The sequence below is a fragment of the Pongo abelii genome, chromosome 3, assembly GCF_028885655.2.
Source record: "Pongo abelii isolate AG06213 chromosome 3, NHGRI_mPonAbe1-v2.0_pri, whole genome shotgun sequence".
Lineage (NCBI taxonomy): Eukaryota > Metazoa > Chordata > Mammalia > Primates > Hominidae > Pongo > Pongo abelii.
In genome coordinates, this window is record NC_071988.2 from 169,759,684 (window position 1) to 169,787,196 (window position 27,513).

The 27,513-nt window shown below is 37.6% G+C and overlaps 1 protein-coding gene across 4 annotated transcripts in view; it reads left to right on the forward strand.

The window, feature by feature from the left end:
* The window catches only part of ARHGAP10 (Rho GTPase activating protein 10), a 336,765-nt gene that overhangs the window by 203,094 nt on the left and 106,158 nt on the right, over window positions 1-27,513 (forward strand). For all 4 annotated transcript variants that reach the window (XM_002815196.5, XM_009240367.4, XM_054554568.1 and 1 more), the window contains 5 exons: window positions 218-292; window positions 6,992-7,079; window positions 15,705-15,763; window positions 25,321-25,426; window positions 26,976-27,135. In XM_002815196.5, the coding sequence (XP_002815242.2) occupies window positions 218-292; window positions 6,992-7,079; window positions 15,705-15,763; window positions 25,321-25,426; window positions 26,976-27,135 (488 nt within the window). The remainder of the gene's footprint in view (window positions 1-217; window positions 293-6,991; window positions 7,080-15,704; window positions 15,764-25,320; window positions 25,427-26,975; window positions 27,136-27,513) is intronic.

Below are 27,513 nucleotides of genomic sequence, written 5' to 3' on the forward strand. Positions count from 1 at the left end.
ATGGAACATTGTTTGCTGAGATTATTTTTTTAACCACAACTCACAGATAAAAAGCTAGTAAAACAAGTTGTTAAACACTTGCTTTTTTCAAAGGTTATTTTTATAGTTAACAGGAATGCTGCTAATGTTAGTTAGCAAAGATTTTGAATGCAACTGTTTGATGGTTTTTAAAATATGATAGTCTTTTATTTTGCTAATAGTTTGTTTCTTCCCATAGGTATAAATGACCAAGGATTGTACAGAGTTGTGGGGGTGAGTTCAAAGGTCCAGAGACTTCTGAGTATGTTAATGGGTATGCCTCTTTTCTAATCATTTTTCCATGTGTTATTTGTGTATGTTCATTGACTTCACAGCTTAATATCTCGTAGTAATGTAGAGAATACTTGTCATTCCATTCCTCTACTTTCTAGAGGAGTTTTCTGCCGAGCAGAGACAATTGACCCACAGAAGTAGATTAGTATTTGCATCAGCATAGATTGTCTGTTACCTCTTATTAAGAAATGAAAGAAAAAAGAATGCACCCTCTGGTTGACTATCTTCCTGTGCTTGCTTCTCACAGGGAAGTGGCAGTCAGGCCTCTATGATTTGCATGGCTTCCAAATAGCCTGTCCAGAATTGTGACAGTACATTTGGTTGGACAAGACCACTGGGACTCGCTCATTTTTATGGAGCTTCCAAAACTGTCATTTGACAGCAAGGGTCTGATTCTCAGGGATTCATTGGTATTCACAGTGGCTTGTTTGTAGTTCACACCAGGCTCTCCTCCAGAACCATGCATGCTCCATCTGTGCTGATAACACAGTGTTCTTTGGCATCGCAGAGTAGAGGAAGCCAGAAAGTGAATTCATTTCATTACCCCAGACATTATGTGAATGACAAAGCGCTTTTACATTACACACTGCTGTCAGTTCATTGCCACCTGTAAGACACTCCACTTCTCCCCCACCCCAAAACAGGCTGCCTCTTGAAGAGTGATGATAACTCATCAGGCTAGAGGGCCTGTGTATCAAACCAATCTGTCATTATGATCTTGCTACATATTAATTTATTTGATACCTTACTTTAATTAATCAATATTAACAGTGCCCTCAGGTGTGCTGTGAATGCATTCCAACCTGTCTGCATCTTAAAACATTATAGCAGAGAGTCATTTTTAGGAAGCATGAGCCAAGTTGAATAAAATCAACTACCATGCTACGGATAGGATTGCTTGTTTGCCTGTATTTGAATTAAGGATTTAATAAGCAACAATCTTTTGTAAGCTATTAACCACAGGAGAAATTGCCCATCATCAGTTGGAGAGCCTTATTAGAATACATTCGCTTCCATAAGCTGTTTTCATTTTCTGCCTCTCTGGTTTAACTTGGGTGTGCAATTTTGGCAGTCAGATTTTCCTTTTTACCAATAGTGGTCTCCAAATTAAATAGACTCAGGTTGCCAGTGGTTCAGTAGCAGCTGGAAGAATTTAATGGGACTACAGCATCTGCTTTTACTTAATTTTAAAATTAGAAACACTTCTTTCATTTCCAAGATGGTGTTATGATGATTAGAACTGGAAGAGTATGTTGATAACAGAATGGGAAATGTGGACTGAAAGGCACATTTTGCTGGTAAATTGGTCCTAAGGACCTGGCATTATTTTTATTATCATCTTGTTCCTGTTCAAGGAAAGTTTGAACAAGGATTTTTCTGTGGTCACCTTGAAGTGCTAAGCTGTCTCAAAATTTGTTGGTCATCTCATAAAATTCTACGTGTACAGCATTGCTCAACTCAGCGTGGTAGTTTGCTCTGCTCATGGGAAATGTCCCAAGCCAGTCCTTAACTTACAAGGTGTTTTTAAATATCTAAACCCTCAAAAAATTCATGACCTGGAAAACTATTTTTACTTTTCATGAGCCTCAGAGTAGAGAAGCCCAGGACATGAGTGTGACACAACCTTACACATATTGCTGGCAGGGGAAATGCTTATGTTTTCAGTAATATCATTCTGCAAACAGAGGAAAGTTAGAGAATTGATGTGAGACAGATACTGACTTGTTACCTCCTCATTAAGCCATTCATTTAAGAGGGTTACACAATATACATTTGTTTTGAGTAATCTATAAATAATTCCTAGTGTGAATTTAAGATTATCAGTCAAAAACTTTGGATTTTCATTAGCATTAATACCATTTTCTTATTACCTTATGCTATCAATACAAACCTTAGCCCTTGACAAAATATATTTACTTGCTATTTCCTAATCAATTAAATGTTTCCTTATTTCTTTCCTTTTATCCTGATTGAGTGGACTTGTCTCTTTTTTCTGGTATGTTTTCCCCTTCATATTGAACACTGATTGAGTGTTCAAATGGAAATAATTTAATGCCTCTTCCAAAAGAAGGGTTTTAGAGTTTTGAATAGTCATGTCTACATAATCTTAGGGGTATTTTTTTTCTCCAACTTTTCCCATTTTGCTGCGTTGTTAGAGGGTTACATGTATATCCTGAAGAGGAAAAAATTGTGTGGGTCTGCCAAATTTTTAACTTTGCTTTTTAAAAGCAATTAGTGTTTATTATTATTCCTGCAGGTAATAGGTTTATTCCAAATTTGAATTTTTTCAAGGAACATTTTGTTTGTAATGCATTGTCTTTGTAGAAATGGGAAATAATTTAATTTTTAAGTATTTGAGAAACAGTCCCAAGCCATGTACTATTTTTTGAGGAGAGCTGCCATTTATTCAATTCTCTGTAGTTTTTGAGAGCTAATTATTTACTTTAGAATTTTTTATTGCCATTTTTACACAAAGTACTTTGTATTGTTTGTTAAGGTGTTTTAAGTCTTATTTAAATACTCATGCAAAAGTTTATAATGATTTCTAAAAGGGTATATGCTTAATCTCTTGCATGTTTTTTCACTTGTCTCTTTTTTCTGGTGTGTTTTTAAAATAGAGAAAAATGTTTCTTTCCATTATCCTTCTCTCCATCCTCCTTCTCCTGCCCCTTTCTTCCCTCCTTATCCTCTTTATTCTCTCCCTCTTCTTTCCTTCTCCCCTAACTCCCAGCTGGCATGAAATAGCAATGACACTGACCATAGAAAACTGTCAAAATAGAGGCAGTTATTCTCCTCGAGGCCAGGTAAAGGAGCAGGCAGCTGCCTTCCTCGGTGATGAGAGGGTATTCTTAGTTGTCTTCCCCTCTGGGAGCCTAAGGCAACTATCCGCTGGATTTCCAGCAGTCTCTGAGCCTTTCCCTGGACCAAGCTTCTTAAGTTGCTGAAAGAACATGCCCATATGAGCAGATGCCTGTCTTTTTCTTCCCCTTTGCAGCCTCTGAGACAGGGCGCACAGATTTGGTAGAAGTTATTGTTTTTGTAAAGTGGAAACTTAGCACAGTTGGGAAAGGTAGGGAGAAATATCAGATGAATTGTCTTTAGGTGAGTCATGGTTTTTTAGTAAATGGAGTGAGAATGTAAAATATCAATTACAATAGTTCATGGTAGATTAGAACTGATACTAGGTAGAATTGTTACGCATTCTTCCTTCTTCCCTACTTTAGTTTAAAACATCAAAGCAGAAGAAGAGGAAATTGTGAGAAAATGTGGTAGTAGCTTGTGTGGTCTGGTGAGCTCAGTGGTTAATTCTAAATCTGATTTGCAAGAAGGGCTGGATGACTTTATTTTCACACATAAAACCACAGAAAACAAGAAATGAGAAGAGTTTTACTTGAAAACCATTACCTTGTTTCCTTTGTAGGACAGCCTTGTCGCATAGATTGGGGAAAATGAACTAACGTAGCTGAAAATTATAAAACATATTTTCAAAATTCATCCATTCACTGTGCTTTTTCAAGTACTTTAAAATTGGACCTAAGTCAGTGTTGAGTAGGGTGCTAGCAGCTGCATAAAATTGCACTTTGCATTTAGGTTGGACTGCAGATTTTCAGTTTCAAAAAAATGACCAGTGGTTACGTAAGTGTGAAACGTTCACCCAAATAAAAAGTCAACTCTTTTTATCTGTGCTTGTTAGTTTAGATTTTTAACAAACCCATGAAGTGTCCTTCCTTGGTCAGAAAGGAAGCAAATTGTTTTTATCTTTCTTATGGTAGAACATATATTCTGAATGAACCCTCCAAATGTGTTTTCACATTTGAATCCCAAATAATTATTAAATTCTGCCTAGTCCCAGTGCATTCACTGATTGTAAAGGACTGCTAGGGATGATTGAGCTATTTGAAAACAGTGAAAATTTAAGAGAGAATTAGTAACATAGACACTGTGTAGTCATTTGCTTCTGATGTGACAGCTGCTTTTTATTCCATGAATTTAGAATGATGGCTTATTTTTCCATAGAAAGAATATGATTCTCAAAATACGGAATCATAATTTGGTAGAAAGCTGGAAATAAAAGATTTCCTTTAGAAACCTCTTGGATTTTAAAAAGGTGGTTTGCTGGTAGCAAGTTGATTGAAAATGTTATCTGACTTGTATGTTAAAATGAGATTTAAATAATTGATTTAATGAGAGAGAGAATATTCAGTTACTGAAGTAATTGGTTGGCAAAGCCTTTAGAACAGAATTATTTAGTCCTAGTTATAAAGGATCGCACCTTTAATCAGGGTGCTTAATTTGATTTCTTGAATATATCTGTGGCTTGTCTGACAAGCTCAGTAACAAATGAGTTCTGAATTGCAGGAACTGATCAAAATGTAATCAGTGTCAATTGCCATTGTTGTAGTTTACTGCATATTGCTGTCAGTTGCTGTAATCAAGAAATGTTGAAGTGCTTTAAAAGTCTTCAGACCTTTGAGTAATTGACCTCATATGTATGATGCTATGCCTGTGAAATAACCATCACTTCCTGTTTTACTTTATCTTCAGAAAGTTTCAGCCCAACATTGAGTTGTCATCCACCCTTCATCATCCCAAGCCTAAAACTTTTTAAGTGGCATGCGTGACTTAATGTGGTGGTCCCATTTTGACAGGTTTTTCTTTTTAGTGTTTTTAAAAAGGAAATGCTAACAAGATGTTTCCTTCTGTATGAAGACAAATACAGTATAAGGGAGGAAAAAAACCCTGAAACAACGAGGTTTTTTTTGATCTTAGTTAAGACATCATCGTGGAGTGAGGGAGAAATAGTCCTTTCCATGAATCTCTTATTTTCTCCTTTGCATAGTAGGCGTGTAGAAAACCGGGCAAATTGATATCGCTGGCTCAGTATCATTCGTCATAACCCATTTCCTGCTTCCTCCCTTTGGGTAGGTACCATCACTGCTTGCTTATACTTTTTAGTGGCTCAGCAGTGGCAGTAACCTGCTACATTTAATTATTTATGGAAATCTGTATACATTCTTCATTTGCCTTGATGCTCTCAATCGTTCTATGAGAGCATTTACATTATCTCCATTGTGCAGATGAAGATCTGAAGTTCAGATAGGTTTGGAACTCACTTGTGGTGGTATGGCTGGGCCAGGTTGTTAGAGGCATGTAAGCCCAGCTTTGTGATACCCATGCTGCACTCCTCCCTGCCGCCATGCCACAGCTGAGTGTACCAGCCCAGAGTTCTAAGAGTCAAAGATGCCACCGTACTCCTTAGAGGTTTGCCTTTCCTGCCATCCTTTCATTTTATTTCTACCAGGATTGACGCTTTCCTTTCCTCAATTTACTAACTCTCCCATCTCCTTTTTTTTTTCTTGGTGCCATATACCTTTTCTTTAGAACTTACTAGCCGTTTTGAATTTTCTTCTTTTACTTTATAAAGAAGCAACCCTATTAACTGACTTACCATTTGAAAGGATGTTTGTAAGAAACACATCATTACATGCTATTTGGATAAAGAAAACTAGTTTAAGTTAGAATGGATGTCTGGAGTGTTGCACAGAGGCTTCCAATAAATATTTCCTGGATGAGTGTATATATTATAGTGTTAATGTGAAAGGTTAAATGTAAATGACTTTTTAAGTCTCTGTGTAGTCATTTTCTATTTTGGTTGATCATATATTAATTTCAGAAAGATAGTCTAATGAACAGAAATCCTGAAAATCTGAGACCAAGTTTATCATCCTTTCACCAGTTTGTTGCCATTCTGATAGTCATTTTGCCGTTCATGGGGCCACCCTCGGTTTTCTGTGTCATGATGATGCAGGATTTTTTTGCTCCTTGGTTCAGCTAAATCCGGGTTTTTGTGTCATCACCAGGAAAAATTAGACGTGCGGACACAGTGAAGGGTGAGGAGAGTGGAACTTATTAAGCTAAAGGGGAGCACTCAGCAAAGAGAGGGGGTCCCACCAGCGGGCTCCCACCTCTCATATTGAACGCAAGGCCACCACACATGAATTGAAGAGATCTGGCTCCTCCTTTGCATAAGGCGGGAATTCCCAGTAGCTCCACCCTGTTCCCCCAGTGCGCATGTGGGCCCTTAGTCTGAGCCACTCCACATTGATTTATTTCCTTTACTGAGCATGTGTTAAAAGACCGAAATTTTCACCGTGGGCATGTTTAGTCAAGCCTTATGTGCACAATGACCTGGGTGGATCGGAGGTTCCCTGGGGACTCTACCCTACTTAGTTGGCTGTCTCCTGCCTCTATCAGTATACAGCATGAGGGCAACAATGCCACCTAAAACACCTCAAACCATATGCATACAACTGAAAGTGCCACTTGCTATAAGCCAAGGCTACTGAGTGATACTGTTAACGATGACGATGATAATAATAGCTATACATGAATTACATTGTGGATGTTGAAATAATATACTATGTCTAATTCTTCCTTACTCCCAACCCATCTCTTATTTTTTGCTTTGATCTCTACTACAGATTTTCCGAAGTGCCAGAAGTGTCTAGTCATAGAACATAACTTACAGTATTTTAGAGAAATTGTATATATAATGTTTTCCTAGGAAACCGCAGGATTGTGGTTTGCTCATTTAAAAATGGAAGCTTTGTGAGCTAGACAAGAGGACCTTTAATGATCAAGGTTTTAATTATTTTTTTCTTGTTTGCTTGCTCACTAGATGTAAAAACATGCAATGAGGTGGACCTGGAGAATTCTGCAGATTGGGAAGTGAAGACAATAACAAGTGCCATGAAACAGTATTTGAGGTAAGCTCCTCTCAGCAGCAAGAAAGAAGAAAGGACTATTTGGATCTGTAACATAAAACAGATGCCAATTATGTACATAAATATCAATAGTTAAATTAAGCCTTATTTTAAAAAGGGAAAATTTATCAGGTGTCTCAGTGTCCCAGAAAGAAAGGTAACTAGTAGATGCACATCAGTAATTAAGTAAATTGCAACAGAACAGAAATTGACATAGACTTGGGTTTTAAAATAGACGTTTCTTGTGGATGAACATTTTGGGAATTAAACCCTATGAAACAACTTGTTGAGGCAGATGATTGAATGAAGGCTATTTATTGAATTCATTGTGTCTTTATATTTTATGCTGAAATGATTTTTTAAAGTTTAAATGATTTGAACTTAAAGGCTTATGACAACATGTCAATGCAAAGCTCTTTGAAAAGAAGTTTACTTGGTGAGGTTTTAAGATAAAGTTGTTTTCTATTTATAATAGAAAATATTTAGGACTAGAGTTAGAGGGTAGCATTTTTTTTATGAGTCACTGTCCTTTTTTTTTTTAAAGAAAACTTAATGATAAGCTCAGGGTTAGATGAAGAACAAGTATATATAGACAGTTAAAAAAAAGAATGAAAAAAGATCACAACTGTAATTTTTATATGCTGTGGTTCTGTTGGGGACTTAGATTTTCCACTGCAAACGAATGGCCTAGGACCAGTTCTTTTTTTTTTTTTTTTTAAGATGAAGTCTTGCTCTTTTTCCCCGTGCTGGAGTGCAGTGGCACAATCTTGGCTCACTGCAACCTCTGCCTCCCAGGCTCAAGCAATTCTCGTGTCTCAGCCTCCTGAGTAGCTGGGATTACAGGCTTGCACCACCACACCTGGCTAATTTTTGTAATTTTAGTAGAGATGGGGTTTCGCCGTGTTGACCAGGCTGGTCTCGAACTCCTGACCTCAAGTGATCTGCCTCCCTTGGCCTCCCAAAGTCCTGGGATTACAGGTGTGAGCCACCATACCTGGCCTCAGGACCAGTTCTTTTTAACCATACATAGGGTTGTTTTTCAGGTAAAAGTTATTTGGGTTCCGGTGGATACATTTGAATCAACTTATACGACATATTTTGTATTTTTAAAAAATTATGAAAAATTTCAGATACATAAGATGAGAGTTTAGTGTAATGAACCCTCATGGCTCTATTATCCTCCTTCTTGAGTTGTCAGCATTCCCTCCTTCTTAATTCATTAATCTTCCTACCTGCCACTGTTTTTTTGTTTTTTTTGTTTTGAGACAGAGTCTTGCTGTTGGCCAGGGCTGGAGTGCGATGGCACGATCTTGGCTTACTGCAATCTCCGCCTCCCAGGTTCCAGCAATTCTTCTGCCTCAGCCTCCTGAGTAGCTGAGATAACAGGCACTTGCCACCAAGTCTGGCTAATTTTTTGGTATTTTTAGTAGAGACAGGGTTTCGCTATGTTGGCCAGGCTGGTCTCCTGACCTCAGGTGATCTACCCACCTCAGCCTCCCAAAGTGCTGGGATCTACCTGCCACTTTTTAAAGATAATACTTTAAAGATTTTCTGAAACATCATATTACTGTACCCATAAATACTTCAGTATTTATCTCAAAAAGTCATTTTTAAAAAGTCAATCAAAATATATAATTATTATGCACAACAAAATTAATATCCAGCATTCAGTCCATGTTCAATTTTTACCAACTGTCTTCAAAAAGTCATTTCATATTTGGTTTAAATCCAGCAGGATTTAAACTGTGCCAACATTTAACTTGGTTGATAGGTTTTAAGGCTACTTTAATCTCTACATTTCCTCCCTTCCTCCACCACTGGCATTTATTTGTTGATGAACCTGGGTCATTTTTGATTATATCTTCGTGATAGCATTTAACATGTTTCTTTAGCCATCCTGTGTCCTGTAGATAAAGATTTTTCAAATGGGCTTTGTTAGAGTCAGGTTTTATTTTCTTTATTTCAAGAATGCATTGTAGGCCGGGCGCGGTGGCTCACGCCTGTAATCTCAGCACTTTGGGAGGCCGAGGCAGGCGGATCACGAGGTCAGGAGATCGAGATCATCCTGCCTAACATGGTGAAACCCCGTCTCTACTAAAAAAAAAAAAAAAAATTAGCCGGGCATGGTGATGGGCGCCTGTAGTCCCAGCTACTCAGGAGGCTGAGGCAGGAGAATGGTGGGAACCCGGGAGGCGGAGCTTGCAGTGAGCCAAGATCGAGCCACTGCACTCCAGCCTAGGAGACAAAGCGAGACTCCATCTCAAAAAAAAAAAAAAAAAAAAAAAAAAAAAAAAAAAAAAAAAAAAGAAAAAGGATCCATTGTAGTGGTGGTATATTCTTTCTGTTGTTTCCCATCAGGTAGCCTGGGTTGTCTGGTTGTCCCACTTTTTAATGATATAAAATTTATCCATGGGTGATAGTTATGTATTACCTATTTTCAAGTGCTTTGTGTAAAGAAGATGTTTTCAGCCACTGTTGTAAATTTTTTCTTAAACTGTTATGTGCACTATTGTTATTCCTAATTGATAAAGGGATGTATACTTATATCAGTATTGCCACTGATAGTGACTAACTGTGGTTTAGATGAGGATTATGGTAAAAATGAATCTTGTTACTCCCAACTCTAGGATAAGAATTTAAGTTCCCTGAAGATAGGCATCTTTTAAGTCTTGTTCACTGCAGTATCCCCAGCAACTTGGAGCTGTGGCTGAGAAATTAGAACAGTGCTTCTCAACTGAGGATGATTTTGTCCCTCAGTGGGATGTTTGGCCATGTTTGGAGACATTATTGATTTTCACCATTGCTGGTTTGCAGTGCTCCTGGCATCTGGTGGCATCTGACATCCTGCAGTACATAGGACAGCCCACCCTCCCCTGACAAATAATTATTTGATTCAAAATGTCAAAATTCTGAGATTGAGAAAGCTGTGTTAGACAGATGAAGGAAAGAGTAGGTAAGGGATATAAACATATAATGAATTGCACATATTAACTTGACCAGAAGAAGTACTGCCACTCTAGGAGATATCTTTAAATCCATTTTACTGTTTAGTAGACTCATAGCTAGTGCAGGTAAAGGGATTGACTGAGATGACTCAGTTATTGGTAGAAAACTAAGGATAGAAATCCACCTTTTTGGCAATAAATTGCATTCTTTTTTCCTCCATTCCGTATGGTTCTTTTCTTTTGCTGTGTGGGAGGAATTTGTTTAATAAACTAGAGGCCCTTTTTATTTAGTACATAGGATTTCTTTTTGGATCTTGATATTCTCGGAAGCTGGTTCCTTATTGCCCCTGGTCTTGTGTTGCTTTTTCTGCCTTTTTATTTTATTACCTTGCTTCATCCTATGGAATTTCACTTTTAAACAAACATTGCCTACAGAACGACATTATGAGATGTTATTATTATATAACTTCACTTCTAACAAAATACATGTTCTGTCTGAATGTGATAAAGTGAATTATCATAAGATGGCAGATGCCTTGGGAGATTTGAAAGTTGGGTTGCTGTTCTTTTCCCCTATGTTATTTTTAGCGATGGCAAATGCGGTAATTAGGATTTAATTGACCATTTTTTTTTTCTAAATTTTGGTGATACATCAAACGGGATAAAACTGGGTTTTTATCTACCTCCATTTTGGCAACAGGGTTCTGGCCCAAGCAAGTGTTATTTCTTTCTGCATGAGAGGTAATACAGTATGATGGTCAAGAGCAGGAGGTCTGGAGCCAGCCTGCCTGCCAGGGTTGGAGCCCCAGCTCTGTCACTCACGGCACCATGGCGAGAAGCTGAATATAGCTTTTCTTACCCAAAAAAGCTCTTGCCCTTGAATTCTTCTCACTGCAAATAACCCAGCCATCTTATTGGATGGGATGTTGGAGGTGGAGGGAGGAAAACAGCCAAAGCCCCAAAGCACCAAACTAAAACAAGAAGCAGGTCCTCTAGGGTCTTGGAGAAGGAAAAGTATGTGCAGTGGACCGATGCGTGGCATCCCTCTTTTTCTTCTACTGACTTGAGGCAATTTTTTTTCTAAGTTCTCATGTTTTAGAGAGCTGAATACCAGCCCTCTGAATGATTTCTTATCTATGCAGACCATTATTTTGATTTTCAGCAATGTGTTCGTTACAGCAGTTTTCTGTTGTGAGGGGACAAATGAGTGGTTTTGTGATGTTTCTAGTCAAATGATTTTACCTGGAGGAAACTTCTTTTAAGCCTGGAAATTGTAATGGGACTTTTTGGGAGGGAAATGCCAGCTTAGGTAAATATTATGATTTATATCCCCCAACAGATCCCAATGAGTGGCAAAGAGAGGTGGCTCAAAAACATGTCGGGTGGGAGGCTGAGAGTTGCAGTGACTCAGCATAATACATTCTGTATGGGGAATTTGTCATTTTTATGGCTGCTTCCCTAATGTTAACAATATTTATTTTTTTATGCTGCATTGCCTAGCTAGACATATGGCAATGATATAAGTGACTTGTAGAAGATATTCAGATACAAATCCATTTTTATTGGAAAAGAAATGTATTTCTAAGCGTTCTCATTCCCCCGCTCCCTCGACCCAACTTTTCTTTTTAGCACCCTTTAACTTTCCTTCTCTGCTAGATAACCATTTTTCTTCTTTGTTACCTCCTGCTTGTCTATATTTTGAAACAAACCCCCAAAGGCTTACTTCTGATTGGCCCTTCTATCTCCTTATTTAGGCTGTGGTATAGTTGATTTTTTTTTTTTTTTTTCATTTTCTTTGTGAAATGGGAATGTAGGGAAAAAGGAGAGGGAAGGGAAATAAAAGCAGGACTTTTTCACTCGTGCATTAAATTTTAGTTTATGGTTGTCATTTTGTGTTTGTATGTATATACTATAGCATCATAAATTGTATGTAAGGAATGTATGTACCTTAACATTTTTTTCTTTTATTTTTCAATGTTCTTTTCAAAACATTAAAAAAAAAAAAAAATAGAGACAGGGTCTCACTTTGTTGCCTAGGCTGGTCTTAAACTCCTCGTCTCAAGTGATCCTCCCGCCTTGGCCTCCCAAAGCACTGGGGTTACAGGTGTGAGCTACCATGCTTGACTTATTTTTATTTGTTTTTTAAAGACAGCTTTATTGAAACATAGTTGACATACAATAAGCTGCATATATTTGTAGTGTACGTTTTGATAAGTTTGATATATGTATACCTCTGAAACTATCACCATAATCAAGATAGTGATCCTATGCATTATTACCCCCCAAGTTTCCTCCTACCATTTGAAATCTCTCTCACACCCCACCGAAGTAGCCTCATCCACTAATATGTTACTTTGCAATTCCTGTAATTTTATATAAATAGAATTATACAGTATATACTTGAAATCTGTATTATTTCACTTAGATTCTTCTATGTTGTAGCATATACCAGCAGTTCATTCCATCTCACTGCTAACTAATGGACCATTTTATAGATACACCAGCATTTTTAAAAATCAGTTCATCTGTTGCAGGATATTTAACTTGCTTGTAACTTTTGGCTGTTGCACGTAAAGCTGCTAAAAGCATTTGTATACCTATATTTGAGTGGACACAGGCTTTCATTTCTCTTGGATAAATCCCAGGAATGGAATATTTAGATCATGTGGTAATTATGCTTAACTTTTTGGGCAACTGACAAACTTTCTTCCCAAGTTGATGTATTTCTTTACAACCTCACCAACAACATACAAAGGTTCCATTTCCTTTTCATTCTTGCCAACTCTTAAGCTGGTCAATCTTTTTCATTTTAGCCATCCTCATAGGTATTTGGTAGTATTTCATTGTGCTTTTAGTTTGCACTTCCCTAATGACTAGTAATGTTGAACTTTTTTCCATGTGCTTATTTTCCATTTATATATTTTCTTGGGTGAAGTGTCTGTGCATATCTTTTGCCCAATTTTTTACAACTTAGATTGTCGTATTATTGTGTTTTAAAAGTTAAAAAATATATTTTGAGTACAAGTCCTTTCTTAGATACCTGCTTTGCAAGTATTTTCTTCATTCTGTGATTTGTCTTTTCATTCTCTAAATAGTGTCTTTCAAAGAGAAGTTTTAATTTTGATGAAGTCTAGTTCATCAGTTTTTCTTTTTATGGACTGTGCTTTTGTGGCTATAAAGAAATCTTTGCACTTACTCAAGGTCACAAAGGTTTTCTTTTATGTTTTCTTCTGTAAGTTTTATAGTTTTAGGTTTTACACTTAGTTCTGTGATCCATTTTGAGTTAATTTTTACATAAGATATGAGATATGAATTCAAGTTCATTTTTGCATAGGGATCTCCAGTAGTTCTAGTACGATTTGTGGGAGAGGCTATTTCTCCTAAATTGTTTATTGATATGATCATACAGTTTTCTTTTCGTTTGGTGAAGTACATTTTTTTTTTTAGATATTATGCTAGTATTGTATTCCTGTGATAAACCCAACTTGTGATATATTATTTTATTTATCTTGTGGAATTTGATTTAGTAACATTTTATTTAGAATAGTTGCATCTATGTTCATGAGTGATATTGGTCTGTAGTCTTCTCATAATGCCTTTCTCATAATGTCTTTAACTTTGATATTAGGATAAAGCTTACCTCACAGAATGAGTTAGAAATTATTCCCTCTTCTATTTTATGGAAGAATTTGTATAGAATCAGTAGCTTTTCTTTCCTAATTGTTTGGTAGAATTCATTCAGTGACATCATCTGGCCCTAGAGTTTTCTTACTGGCAAGATTTTTAACCACAAATTCAATAGGACTACTCAAGTTATCTGTTTCTTCTTGAGCGAACTTTGGTAGTCTGTGTCTTTTAAGACATTTGTCCATTTCATCTGAATTGTTGAATTTATGGGCATAAAATTGCTCATAGTATTTCTTTATTTTATTTTTAATAACTTTAGAATCTGCACTGATTCTGCAGTCACCTTTCTTATTCCTGGCGTTGTTTGTTTGTTTTCTCTCTTTTATTTCCTAATCATTCTGGCTGGATTGATCAATTTTACTGATTATCTTAAAAGATATGGTTTTGGATTAATTTATTTTCTTTATTTTTCTGTTTTCTATGTAATTGATTTCTGCTTGATTTTTATTATTTCTCTTCTTCTGCTTACTTTGGGCTTAATTTACACTTTTTTTTCCTCATAGCTCATTAAGGTACAAAATGAAGTGCTTGGTTTACCACCCTTCTTCTTTTTTAATATAGGTGTTTAGTAGCATAAAATTTTGTCTTAGTACTGCTTTACCAACATCCCTCAAATTCTGATATGTTTTGTTTTTATTTCGTTCATTTCAGAATACTTTCTAACTTCTCTTTGAGTTTTCCAGATATCTTTCTGTTATTGATTTTTAATTCAATTTTTGTTGTAATCAAAAAACAAACTCTGTATGACTTAAACGCTTTTTATTTTTTGAGATTTGTATCATGGCCCAGAATATGGTTAATCTTGGAAAATAAATGGCCTGTATGCGCTGGGAATGTGTGTTCTGCTTTTGAGTGGAGTGTCATTTAGGTGAAGGACATGCCAATTGGATTAAGTTGGTTGATATTTTTGTTCAAATCTTCTGTATCCTGATTTTTCTACTTGTTCTGTTACTGAAACAGAGAGGTATTTAACTCTGTGATTATAGTTGTGGATTTGCCCATTTCTCCTTGTAGTTCTGTCAGTTTTTGCTTCGAGTGTTTTGGGGCTCTCTTGTTAGATCTATTAACATTTAATATTGTTTTGGCTTCATGACAAGTTGACATTTTTGTCAATATGAAATGACCTTCTTTATCTCTGGCAATATTCTTGGCTTTGCATATGTTAAAAAATTTTGTTTATGCATCTTTGATTTTTTTTTTTAAACATTTGAAGCAGAATTTCTGAGTTACAGGATTGTAACCTTTTAAAAGTTCTTAATATCTTGCGAGATTACCCTCCAGAAAGGCTGTACAGACCGACACTTGTCTAGGTATTCTTTAAGTGTTTATAAAGCTAGTTGCTCTGGTCTTTTGTAATTTTAAAATATGTAGCAAGGTGGACTGAACTGTAGCATTTCTGTTGATCACAGGATAAAATAAACTACCTTATGTAACTTGTTTTGTAGACTATGAAAATGCTGTGTATATTTTTAAAGTTGTCATCAATTTTATTTCGTCTCTCATCTTATAGGCATAAAGATAAATTCTTATTTTTGTAATATATTTAAGCAGAGAGGATTTGAGTTTGTTTAATCTTTTCTATGTATTGTGTGTGGAATCTTCAGCTAATATCTTAGAGATGAAGTTTCAAAATTGTTTGCTTACATTTGGTTAGATGGTATGTTTGGCTTTAAATACATTAATGTGTAGAAGGAAGTTTTATATATAAAACCAGATGTTCAAAAAGGTACTTTCTGAGGTTAGATATGAAATACTGTATGCTTAGGTCTAGTACGGATTTGTGGCTGCCTAGGCTTTGATAGTGCTTGGTGCCAATAGCAGTTGATAAAGTGATCTGTTTGATTTATGTATCTTTTTTGATATGTAAAGGTATTCCCTAGGGAAGTTTTACACATTAATTAAGAAATGCATAACAAATTTAACATCCTTTCATAAAAAACTCAGAAGTGACTTGTTTGGATTTATTTGATAATTCTGAGCTGTTCTTTTCACACAGGAGTCTTCCAGAGCCTCTCATGACCTATGAGTTACACGGAGATTTCATTGTTCCAGCCAGTAAGTATTATGTAAAGGTACATAGGAACAGTTTTGTAGTTGGTAGTGAGCATAAATGAAAAATTTCCATATGAAAAATTCAACTTGTTATTGCAGTTTGTGTTAAAAATAGAAATCGCTTTAAATGATGTTTGGTGCCTCCCCTCATCCTTGGGAGGTGAATAAAAGGGACAGGATATTCATTCATTTGTTCACATACATTAATTATTTCCTATTATGTTACTGGATATGTAAAGCCAAGACAGGGTTCTTGTCCCATGAGACAATTCTATAGCAAGTACTGGGGCATACTTCTCATTATACTACAAAATGTACAATAATGGCATGAGCAAAATGCTGAGGGAACACAGAAGTGTTTAATTTGCGAAAGGTTGTGGAGATGAGCAGATTTGGAGAGATCAGTAGTTTGGAGATGGCTTCACATAGAAAGATACTCAGATCTAAATTACAGAGAGAAGGAATATTATGAGATAATGCCAGAACTCCAAACGGTATTTGATAGAGTGAATAATATGCGATCAAATGTTAAATGAAAAAGACCTATAGTTGGTAGAATTTTGTGATTGAATTTTTTGTGAGTCATACTCATTTGAGGCTTTGTTTTCTGTTATATGGCTCACTTTCTATATTTAATGCGTGTTGTTTAATCATCATAGTCTTCTGAAGTACACTGGTGTTAGGTATTTAATAGTGAAGGAAATGAAGGTTGAGACATGTTAATAACTTGCCGGATTATAGGGAGCCTTATTTAAAATTCAGAACCCTCGTTCTACTAGCTAAAACCTGCAGTATTGGTTTTCCCAGGTGCACTGACAGTAGCTGTAATTGTATTTTCATTTCCTTTTATTTTCTCCTCTTGGATGTATTCCATAGTTTAATCTGTTGAAAAACTTAGAGCATTCCCTTTGGGACCAATGTTACTGCTGCCTGAACATTGCTTTAAATGTTACCTTCTTGTGAGGTCCCTGCTCCAGCCAGTGTAAAGGTTCCTCCTGTGTTGCAGGAAGAAGTAGTGTGTAGGCCCCATTAGACTCTACATATAAAAGAGGCTTTCGGAAAAGCAAAAACTGGTTCTGTTCACTTTTGTTTTCACATGGGGAGAGGATTTTTTTAAAAAGTGAATTTGTGAGATCAAGGGAGTGGGGGAAAATTTTCTCGGCAAAAACTCAAGTAAATGCTTAGTTGTTTTGATTTCTTCCCTGTGGCATTTTTGGCAAACTGGGGAAAGAGAAATTAAACTTAGTTGGAGGACAATTGTTTCATGTTGTTTGCCTTAGAAACTGGAAAAAGCAGAAGAGTGCCAATTTTAATCTAGAATCCTTTGAGAATTAGAGAAAGATAAAGTGATTATGGAATAAGGTTTTAAATGACCACAATCATTAGTATTATCATGCCTCATAAATGATGGCAGTGTTTTTGAAATTTGAATATCAGTGTATTTTACCAAATGAAGAGGTTCCTAACAGTAGGAACTTATATCTTAAGAGGTAATAAAATCTATGGTGGTAGAAAATAAGTTTAAAGAGTTTGTTGAAGGCATCTTTGAGCAGAGTGGTGAAAAGGATTGCAGAAATGCAGACAAGATCATCACCTGTTGGACCAGTACCTTGTGTTTTGCTTCCTGACTTTGTGGGAATGCTGCGATACTCTTCACAGTGATTTGGCTAACAGGACCGTCAGAAAGAAATACTGTTTCTACTGTAATCATTGGCATGGATTTGCACCTAAGTGCCGTTGTGGTTGGAATGGGACCTGTAGTAACTTGATTTAATGAGAAAAAGTACATGTATTAAATGGGTGTATTTTAGGGGCCAAGGTTTCCAATGTAGACTTTAAGTTTTTATTTTAATCTCTTGAGTACCCTTCTCTGCACTCATTGCCTCTTTTAGAGAGTGTGGGAACAGATCTCCTAATCTTTTGCATATGGACTTTTAAGTATCGAATAAAATAGTTACAGAAATCAGGTGGCCAAAATTAGTCTCCCTTTTTGAATGCTGTTGGAAAATCGGGATTGTGGTTAAGCTGTCATTTTCCGTGAACAGTGACACAGCTTACCTTGTTTTGCTCAAGTGTCTGTTAGCCGAGCTGACTGCTAAAATTACTAAGCATCAGCAGTCTTTGTTACCACCTCTCACACCAACTTGAAAACTAATTTTTGATTCTTCTCAGTCATGTGCAGTGGTTTCCATCTGTTCTGTGGTGATGAGATAGTTTCTTCTCTTCTACCCTCCCTGCTGAGAGTTCTCAAGGTTTCTCCTGGGTCCCATCGTTTTCTCTCATCAGCTTCTTTCCTGTAGTTTCCTGTTGTGAACCTCCGTGTTAATTTTTAGAGTTCATGATACAAATATAAATTTCATTTCTATTTTGTCACCACAAAAGGCACATTTGTTTTATGTTCCTTGTTCTGAAAAAAAGATCAACTTACTTTTAAAGGTTGACTGCACTGGAAAAGTTAAAAAATTTTTTTCTTTGAGAAAATTAAGAGAGTTAATGTAACTTTCTCCGTTAGCTGAATTCCGAGCTAAACTTATAAAAGGAACCTAGTAGACGATCCATCTTGGGGGGAGACTATAATGGACTTTTGACATGGAAATTTATAAGATGAAAATGTAGTTACCTGGTCTATGAGGAATACAGAAGATTGTGTCCACCACAGGAAGGCTAGCAGGCAGGCATCTAGCTGGATGTCTTACTGCGTGATGTCTGTTACCTTTGAGAAAGTTGTAGGCTATGATCTCTGTGTCAGCCTTTTGGCCTCAAAGTCCTTGCTGTATCATTTTGATAATAGTGGTCTCATGCCTCAGGGTTGGAGTCATGGTGCTTAGTACGAGAATGACAACTAAAGGCTGAATGCCTGTTGCATCAGTAGAAAAATCTCTTCACTGTCAGTTAAACCAAAACACTTGTGTTGCTATGTTCAGTGTATTTCTTCCTGTAGTCAAGTTAGTTGGGAAGCAAAATGATTACCACAAAGGTCTTTGGTTATTTATCATGAGAAACATAACTATAATCGGATCCAAGACATTGGTGTTTACCTAACCAGAATGTTCTATCGTTTTTGATAAACATACCTGGGAAGCAAGACAAAAATCATGTGATTCTTGCTGGGGAAGGGCTTAGGAACCCAGGAATTAAGGGAACTGAATGCTTAGTGGCATGCCTCCATCTTAGCTTGATGTATTCATTTCACAGTAGATACGAATGCCACAGGAGAAATGCAACACTTGATGTCTGTTGACTGAAGCCCTTTATCCCTTGGGAAGTGCTTGGATGGTTACTGCTAATGCCTTCCTAAAATTACAGTATCATTGACTTTTGACATTTCAATATTGAAATAATTTAGCATTTATCTGCCTCTGTGTCTTCGATAAGCTCCATGATCACATCTTTTTCAGTTTCTGTTAGTTGGCACAGCATCATAAGCAGATGGACATTACAGTGTGGTAGATGCTGATTTGTAGTTACACAATTAAAATGCCTTTTCCACTACAGTAAGCTCCTAATTCCCTGGCATATTTCAAGAATTTGGTATTATGATTAATTTAGTATCCTAGTTTTTTTTTTTAAGGTAGGCTGTTCATTCTTTGTCAATCAGTAGCAATTAAAATAAATTGCATTAGCATAAGCAACTTTAGATGACTTATCTTCAAAAACTTTTTTGGAGTACCTTAAAGGTATTATGTTGTAGCTACATAGAAACGATTGCGAAAAGAAACCTCTGATGATTAATGTCAAAACAAGATAGAGAAAAAAATGGTTTTATTTTAAAAGCCTAGAGTATTTTTTTTTTAAGAAGAGGGAAAAAGACTTGGCAGAAATGGATGTGTGATTTTAAAATAGATTAGGATGGGCTAGCAGGAGAGAGACTGAAGATAGTGAAAGGTTTTGACTCTATTTTTCTTTTTTTAAATTTTTTAAAATTATACTCTTAAGTTCTAGAGTACATGTGCACAATGTGCAGGTTTGTTAAATATGTATACATGTGCCATATTGGTGTGCTGCACCCATTAACTCGTCATTTACATTAGGTGTATCTCCTAATGCTATCCCTGCCCGCTCCCCATACCCCATGACAGGCCCAGGTGTGTGATGTTCCCCTTCCTGTGTCCAAGTGTTCTCATTGTTCAATTCCCACCTATGAGTGAGAACATGCGGTGTTTGGTTTTCTGTCCTTGCAATAGGTTGCTGAGAATGATGGTTTCCAGCTTCATCCATGTCCCTACAAAGGACATGAACTCGTCCTTTTTTATGGCTGCATAGTATTCCATGGTGTATATGTGCCACATTTTCTTAATCCAGGTTTTGACTCTATTTTTCAAAATCAGTTCCACTATTTTGAGAAATGAATGTAATTCATAGAGTGTGGGAAACTGTTTCTCTAGCTTGTGTTTCTAAATAATGAATCCTAAAGTATTTAAACTAGGTTTTCACTGGAAAAAAGATGATTATTAATGGCAAGATAGACTCACAAGCAGGTTTTTAGTGCAAAGTTTTCCAGACTTTTTAATTTTTGCAATATAAAATTCTTCTCCTCAGTGGTTGTCCTTTTACTCCTTTGGAATTTCTACTATTTTGCGGAGTCTCTGCTTTAAGTCTATTTTTAAAAATCAAAGCTGTGAGTTGAAATTGTCATATTGTTTTTATTTTCTCCTGTGTTGATTAGTATCTTGTTTTATATACCAGATTAAGAACTGGATTATAATTTATTACCTAACCCTTTAGACAGTTGTGTTTTTGTTTTCGGTGATAAATTTAGTTTGTATCTAGAAGTTTTTTTAATGATATAATATGATTTGATTGTGTTATTTGTGTGCCTTTTAATTTCTTAGCCTTTTTGCATCCTTTCTCTAGCAACAACTGTCTTAGTGTCCTCTGTTGTAAAATATCATTTCTCATTCTCAAACACTATTATTAGGGGTGTAAGCTGGAACAAACTTATCTTTACAAACATTGGAAACAATCTAAGTGTTCATAAAATCGATGGTAAGGTGCTCCATTTAATGACACTGAAAAGTGTCTGTGATACATTAAATAAAAGGTTGTTTAGGCATTTCATTACAAAAAAAAAAGGAAGGAAAACTCTGCAGGATTTATAGTTAAAATTTACCAGTTTATTTTAGGATGAGATTTATTATGGGTAGCTTTAAGTGAACTTTTTGTTGAAATATAACATGGGCTGAAATAAGTATACAGCTTAATGAATTTTCACATGTAATCAGCCCCAGATCAAGCAATCAAACATCATCAGAAGCCGTTTCTCATGCTCATATGGTCATTATCCACTCCTATGATGTGTGATCACTCTGCTGACATTGTAGGTTGGGGTTGCAGCATTTGAACTTTATGTAAATGGAATCAGAGTATATTCTTCTGTATCTGGTTTCTTTTACTCATTTTGTGAGAGTCATCTCTGTCGTATGAAACATTCATTCATTTTCATTGCATTCTGTTTGAAGAAGCCACAATAGATTTATCTGTTCTACTGTTAATGGACATTTGGGTTGTTTCCAGTTTTGGACTAATAGAACGCTGCTGTGAATATATGAGTATGTGTCTTTTAATGAGCATCTATGTGCATTTTTCCTGGTTATATACCTACGAGTGGAATTTTTGGGTCGGTCATAGGGTATGTGTTTGTTCAGCTTTAGTAGATAATTGCCAAACAGTTCTTCAGAGTGGTTGAACCCTTTAATGATTCCCATCTAGTTAGCATGTGGAAGTTTCAGTTGCCTCATGTCCTTGCCAAAGCTTAGTATTCATTTAAAGCCGTTCTGGCAGGTGAGTATTACTCTTTCATTGTGTTTTTAACTTCTGTTTCACCGATACAGGTTTATTCTGTTTTCGTAGGTTTTTTGGTCACTGGAATAAATATTTTGTGAAATTCCTGCCCCAGTCTTTTGCCCTTTTGTCTGTTGGATTGTCTCTTTTTTCGCTGATTGGTTTGTAGTTCTTTCTAATCTGATTGCATGCTGTTTCTTATGTATATATATTTCAGATATTTAGTACTTTGTACTAAGGTCATTTTCTCTGTGTTGTCCAAGATTTTAGTATTACAGGTATTTAACTTTTGTCATAAGGAAGACTACTATCCTTTTGAAAAAATAAATGCCCCTTTCTTGATCTGCTTTACTTCTCTTTCCCACTCTCTTGTTTTTTTGCTTTCTGAACAAATGTTCTGAAATCCCACTCTTCTCCCCTTCTCCAGCAGCTCCCTCTTTGTTTAACCTCCTCATTTTAGTAAAAAGGGGCTCTCAGTTGATAAACCTGGTGATACCCGGGGCGCCTTCATCCCAGTCTTTCCATTCCTTGACATCTCCTTACCTCTCGAGTCCACTGGCTGTGCCCAGCCTTTGCAGATTTCTTCTCACTTGCCTTCCTGATGACATCGAACCTCCCTGGTCCTCCCACCTCTTCCTCCTCCTTGGCCTCATTGCCTGCTTGACTTAGCCCTTGACTTCACATCTCCCTGTACATCTTTGGAGCCCTTTTCCCCACAGTGCCCTCAGTTAGCTTTCTGTAGAAGTTCGGCAGCTTTGTCCATGAGCTAGTGGTCACACCTCCTGGAGAACATTGCTAGCCTTGATCTCTCAAGCCTCCTACTGTTTCCAGCTACTGCTAAATACCAGCCATTTGAATGTCACTTCCTGCATTCCCTCCACCATCGTCTCCTTCCTCAAGACAGCTTTGGCTCCTGTGTTTCTGTCTGTTGGTGGAATTGGCCCTGTTACCAGACAACCCAGATGTGAAACACTGCTGGTTTCTGCCTTCTTCCTTCTGACCCACTGCTAGTCTGCTGCTAAAACCTGTCAGTTCTGCTTCTTCCATTGTAGCGCTCAAATAATAATAGTAACACGAACAACAACAGTGATAATGGCTAACAGTGATTGAGTGCCCACATGTGCCAGCCACAGAGGCTAAGTGCTTTATGTATGTTACAGCATTGAACCTCATAATGGCCTTTTAAGATATTGTTTCATTTTGCAGATGAGGGAGCTGAGGCACAGAGAGGTTAGTTAGGTAATTTGTTCAAGACCACTCAGCTATCGGTTATAAGCAACGACTCCCAGGTGTAGTGACGGTCCTGACATACAATCTTTTGACTTTAGGAGGGGTTTATTAGGATGTCCCCCCATCGTAAATCATAGGGCATCTATACTTCTTTGTTCTACCTCCCTCTTTATAGTTCTACCACCTACCTCACTCCCTTTATTTTTATTTTTTTGAGATGGAGTCACTCTGTGTTGCCCAGGCTGGAGTGCAGTGGTGCTGCAACCTCTGCCTCCTGGGTTCAGGCACTTTTCCCACCTCAGTCTCCTGGGTAGCTGGGATTACAGGTGTGCACCACCACACTGGCTAATTTTTGTATTTTTAGTAGAGACAGTCTCACTATGTCGGCCATGCTGGTCTTGAACTCCTGACCTCAAGTGATCTGCCTGCCTCAGCCTCCCAAAGTGCTGGGATTACAGGCATGAGCCACTGTGCCTGGCCGCCACTCCTTTCATTTCTTTTTTCTTGTTTCCCAAATAACTTTTTCCTCCTAACTAGTTCTTTTTCCTATTCTAATCCATCCTTTAAGAAAAATATCAGGCATACCTTCCCCAAATTTAACTCTATTCATATCGCTTTCTTGCTTTGTTTTCACTTGACTAATTTAGAAGCCAACAGTGAGATAACTTCTTCAAATTGGCCTTTGCAGACCAGAGTTGGCCTCGGGCTACCTTTCTATCTATACACCCGAAGAGCTGCCTCTGCACAGGCTCTGTGCTTTTTGTCATGCTGTTTACTGAATTTGGAATGTTCCCCTTGCTCCTCAGTCCTGCCTTTCCTTGAACCCTTCCCCGTTCTTCTGGACCCGATCTTCAAGGGCTCTCCATTATGAGACCCTTCCTGAGCTTCCCTGGCCAGCCCTAAGTGAAACTACAAAGCCATTTCTAACCTTCTTTTCTGTCAGCAGTAAATTTAGAACCTAATTACCTTTTGTCACTTCTTTGACACCTGTGAAAACTAGCAAAATCTTCAATAACAAACATTTCATTGATTTATTTGATAGTTTTCCAATCAAGAACACAATAAAGGGAATTGGGGTACACTGTTAATAAGAGCATGTATAATAATTCCAAAGTTTGGGGGTTAAGGGAATGTGTTTTCCAGGGCTGTTGGACCAAAGTACTTACTACTAACGAAGTGGCTTCAAAGAAGAGGCATTTATTCCGTCACAATTCTAGAGTCTGGAAGTCTGAAATCAAGATGTTGGGAGGGCCGTGCTCCCTCTGAAGGCTGTAGGAGGGATCCCTCCTTGCCACTCACAGCTTCTGGTGGTTGCTGGCAGTCCTTGGCATCCCTTGACTTGTGGGTCCTTCATTCCAGCCTCTGCTGTGACAGGACAACCTTCCCTGTGCTGCCTGTACATGGTCACTATCCCTCTCTTTGTTTTCTTGTAAGGACGCCAGTCATATTGGATGAAGAGGCCCCACCCTACTTCAGTTATGATCTCATCTAAACTGACATCTGCAACAGGTCTCTTCCCAAATAAGATAGTGTATTAAGCACGCCTTTTTATTCTGATGTTTTGACATCTGGGGCCTCACTGACCCGAGGAAACTGCCCCTCCCAGGGCTAGCCCATTCCTGGAGATATTAAACTTCTGCAGGCTTTTCACGTGGAACTCTCCAATCCAAAGCCCCGTGACCCCCCTCCCCACGAGCCTCCTCTACGGGCCCTTACACTACAGGCTGTACTCTCCTGCCCTTGTCACTTCAGTCCCGAGTACCAGCAACTAGGGACAGCCCTTGCTCTGCAGTGCCCACTGAAATAATTTAAACCAGCCAGTCCTCAACCTGCGCACCCTGCCTCGCCCATTCCTTCCTGCAGAAACTACAGTAGAGGCTTTGCCCATGTTCCCCGTTCTTCCTCTACCTCTTGATCAACGCTAGTGCTTCCCCACGTGGCTCTGCACAACATGCCATGCCGTCTGTTTCTAGGGCTCTGTGAGTCTAAACTTTTCCCTTCCTGACAGTCATTTTCATGCATGCCTTAGCATACCTGATGTCATTAAATCCCAAGTACAGTTTAAAACAGCCACACTCCGAGTTCTAAGGGCTAGAACTTCAACATATTTTTTGAGGGGGTTATCCTGTTCAACCTGTAACATGCAATAGCCTATTTGCTGATATTTTACTTGCATTGCATTGTGGCGTGACCCAGTGACTACACCCCATCGAATAAACGATGAACAGACGTGAAACGCGGCATGTCGGAAGGAGAAGCTTAGCAGCTGTCTGTTCTGTAATATAAACCAAGGAAAAGGCACCGATTGCAGCCACACTGAAATTACCTCATTAGGGGAGGCACGAGAAGATTCATCATAAAGAGAAAGATTTTTTTTTTTTCCTTTTAAAGGTGGCAAAATATGTTTACATTCTCCATGTTTGATAATCTTGAACAGAGGAGCTGTTGTCATTGTTTGTCTTGGGAAATATATTTGATTCTGAGTTCTCTATTAACTATTGTTTTCTTTTTCTTTATTTTTTTCTTTATTATTGTTTTTTTTTTGGAAGAAAGTGGCAGCCCAGAATCTCGTGTTAATGCGATCCATTTCTTGGTACACAAACTGCCAGAGAAGAATAAAGAGATGTTGGATATTTTGGTGAAACACTTAACAAAGTAAGCCTCTTTTTCTTCGTTTTAACTTTCTTCACTTTGCTCTAGGTGCTGGGTAGTGCTCTGGGATTTGTGACGGGTGGAACTGGGGACCACACCTGGAAGGGCAGGCTGGACGTTTGACTCATTGTGTGTTTTGGATAAGACTGTTGAAATATGCTTTCATGAAGTTGTATAATTATTTGCTTAACATCTCTGCCAGCAACTCAGGGTTTGATTTGAAGTGAAAGAAGAGAATATTATACATTACCCTATACACAGATTCTGGAAATGTGAATATAAGTTTGTTAGAATATTTAGCTTGGTTTCACACCTACCTAACTCTAAGTTTGAACATGTCCTTTAAGTTGGCTTAATTCAATAATGGGTAGTTATTTTATAGATTTCATTCTCTTTTCCTCCTCCTTTTAAAAACCGGCAAAATCAAATCAGTGGAGAAATTAGCCCTTTCTTTAAGTATAGACATCATTCTAACTGTAGAATTTTAGACGTGAAAAGAAGCTGAAGAACGCTGTATTTTAGAACCTTTCTTTTACATATAAAGAAAATGAAGGTCAGAAGATACTGTGATTTGCCAAGGGTCCCACTGCTAGTTTAGCCGTTTATTCATTTGGTCAACAAATATTTAGTGAATGCCTTTCTTAGGTGCTAGTGGATACATAGTTGAATAAGATAGTCTAAGTCCCAGCTTTCATGAAGCTTACTTTCTAAGGGGAAAATACGAAAAACAGATTACAAATAAAAATATAAAAAAGCTTCAGATGATAAATGGCAAAAACACAAAGCAGAGTAAAGGGACAGAATATATCGAGTGTGAGACTATAAAAAATGTTATGCAAAGGCTTTTTGAAGATGGTATCTTTGAATTGAGACCTGAATTAAGTTGCAGGGCTGCTGAGAACAGTTGTCTAGGTGATTCACTGCACAATGATACTGGGCTGAAGGAGTGATTGTGGGTGCTCTGACCAAACTCTGCATGCTTTTACAAAGGTGCTATGCAGTCTAGTATTCCTTGGAAGCAAAAGTATAATATTCTGGGGAAAGAGTGAGTTTTCTAAGAAGAGGGGAACAGTGAACTAAGGCTTTTGGGGGAAGCAAGCTTAGCACATACAGTTGGCCCTTTGTGAGTCCTGCATGGGCAGATTCAACCAGCTACTGATCAAATATCCAGTATTCCCTGTGGACGTGAGGGTTGACTTTTTTTTATCCATGGGTTTCCTGGGTTGACTGTAGGACTTGCACATCTGCAGATTTTGGTGTCTGTAGGGATTCTGGCATCAATTCCTAGGGGATACTGAGGGCTGACTGTGCATGGAATTATTAAGAAAGCCATTGTGGTTAGAGTAGAGCACCAAAGAGAGGGAAGTAAAGGAGTAGGCAGGAGCGTCTGCATGCAGGGTTTCTCAGATCTGGTTATTTCAGAGGTAGATATTGAGGGTGGTTAAGTCTCTTGACCCCTTGCTTTTAAGGAAATACAGAGTTGCAGACTGTTTACAGTCCACAATTTTTGCTCCTTTGGTTAACCAGATTCCTCCCCCCTTGCCAATTTCAGTGTTTCAAATCACTCCAAGCAGAACCTGATGACCGTGGCAAACTTAGGAGTGGTGTTTGGACCAACTCTGATGAGGCCACAGGAAGAAACTGTCGCTGCCCTCATGGACTTGAAGTTTCAGAATATTGTTGTGGAAATCTTAATTGAAAACCATGAAAAGGTAAAAATTTTTTTTTTCCTTAAGAGGCTTTGTTTTTGGCTTGTTGCCATGTACTACACAACGATCCTCTTAGATTTCCCTTTTCTCTCTCTCTGTTTAAAAAAATTCTTTTATTCTCACTATGATGAGCTTGGTTCTAAGAAGTTCTCATTGAGCTTCTGTCTTCTGATGGAGTTCCATAAATCTGAAATTTATCTGGTCTTTTGTTCTCTCGCTGGTTTAATGAAGAAGCATTTAATCCAGATGCAAGTGAATATCAAGGCAATTGTGAACTATTTAGGACTTTTGTTGCTTTTATTCCCTCTTTGGATTTCTCACTCAAATTCTATGTGGCACAGCAACCCTGTACTCTTGATAAAGTTAGGGCTTTGCAACTTA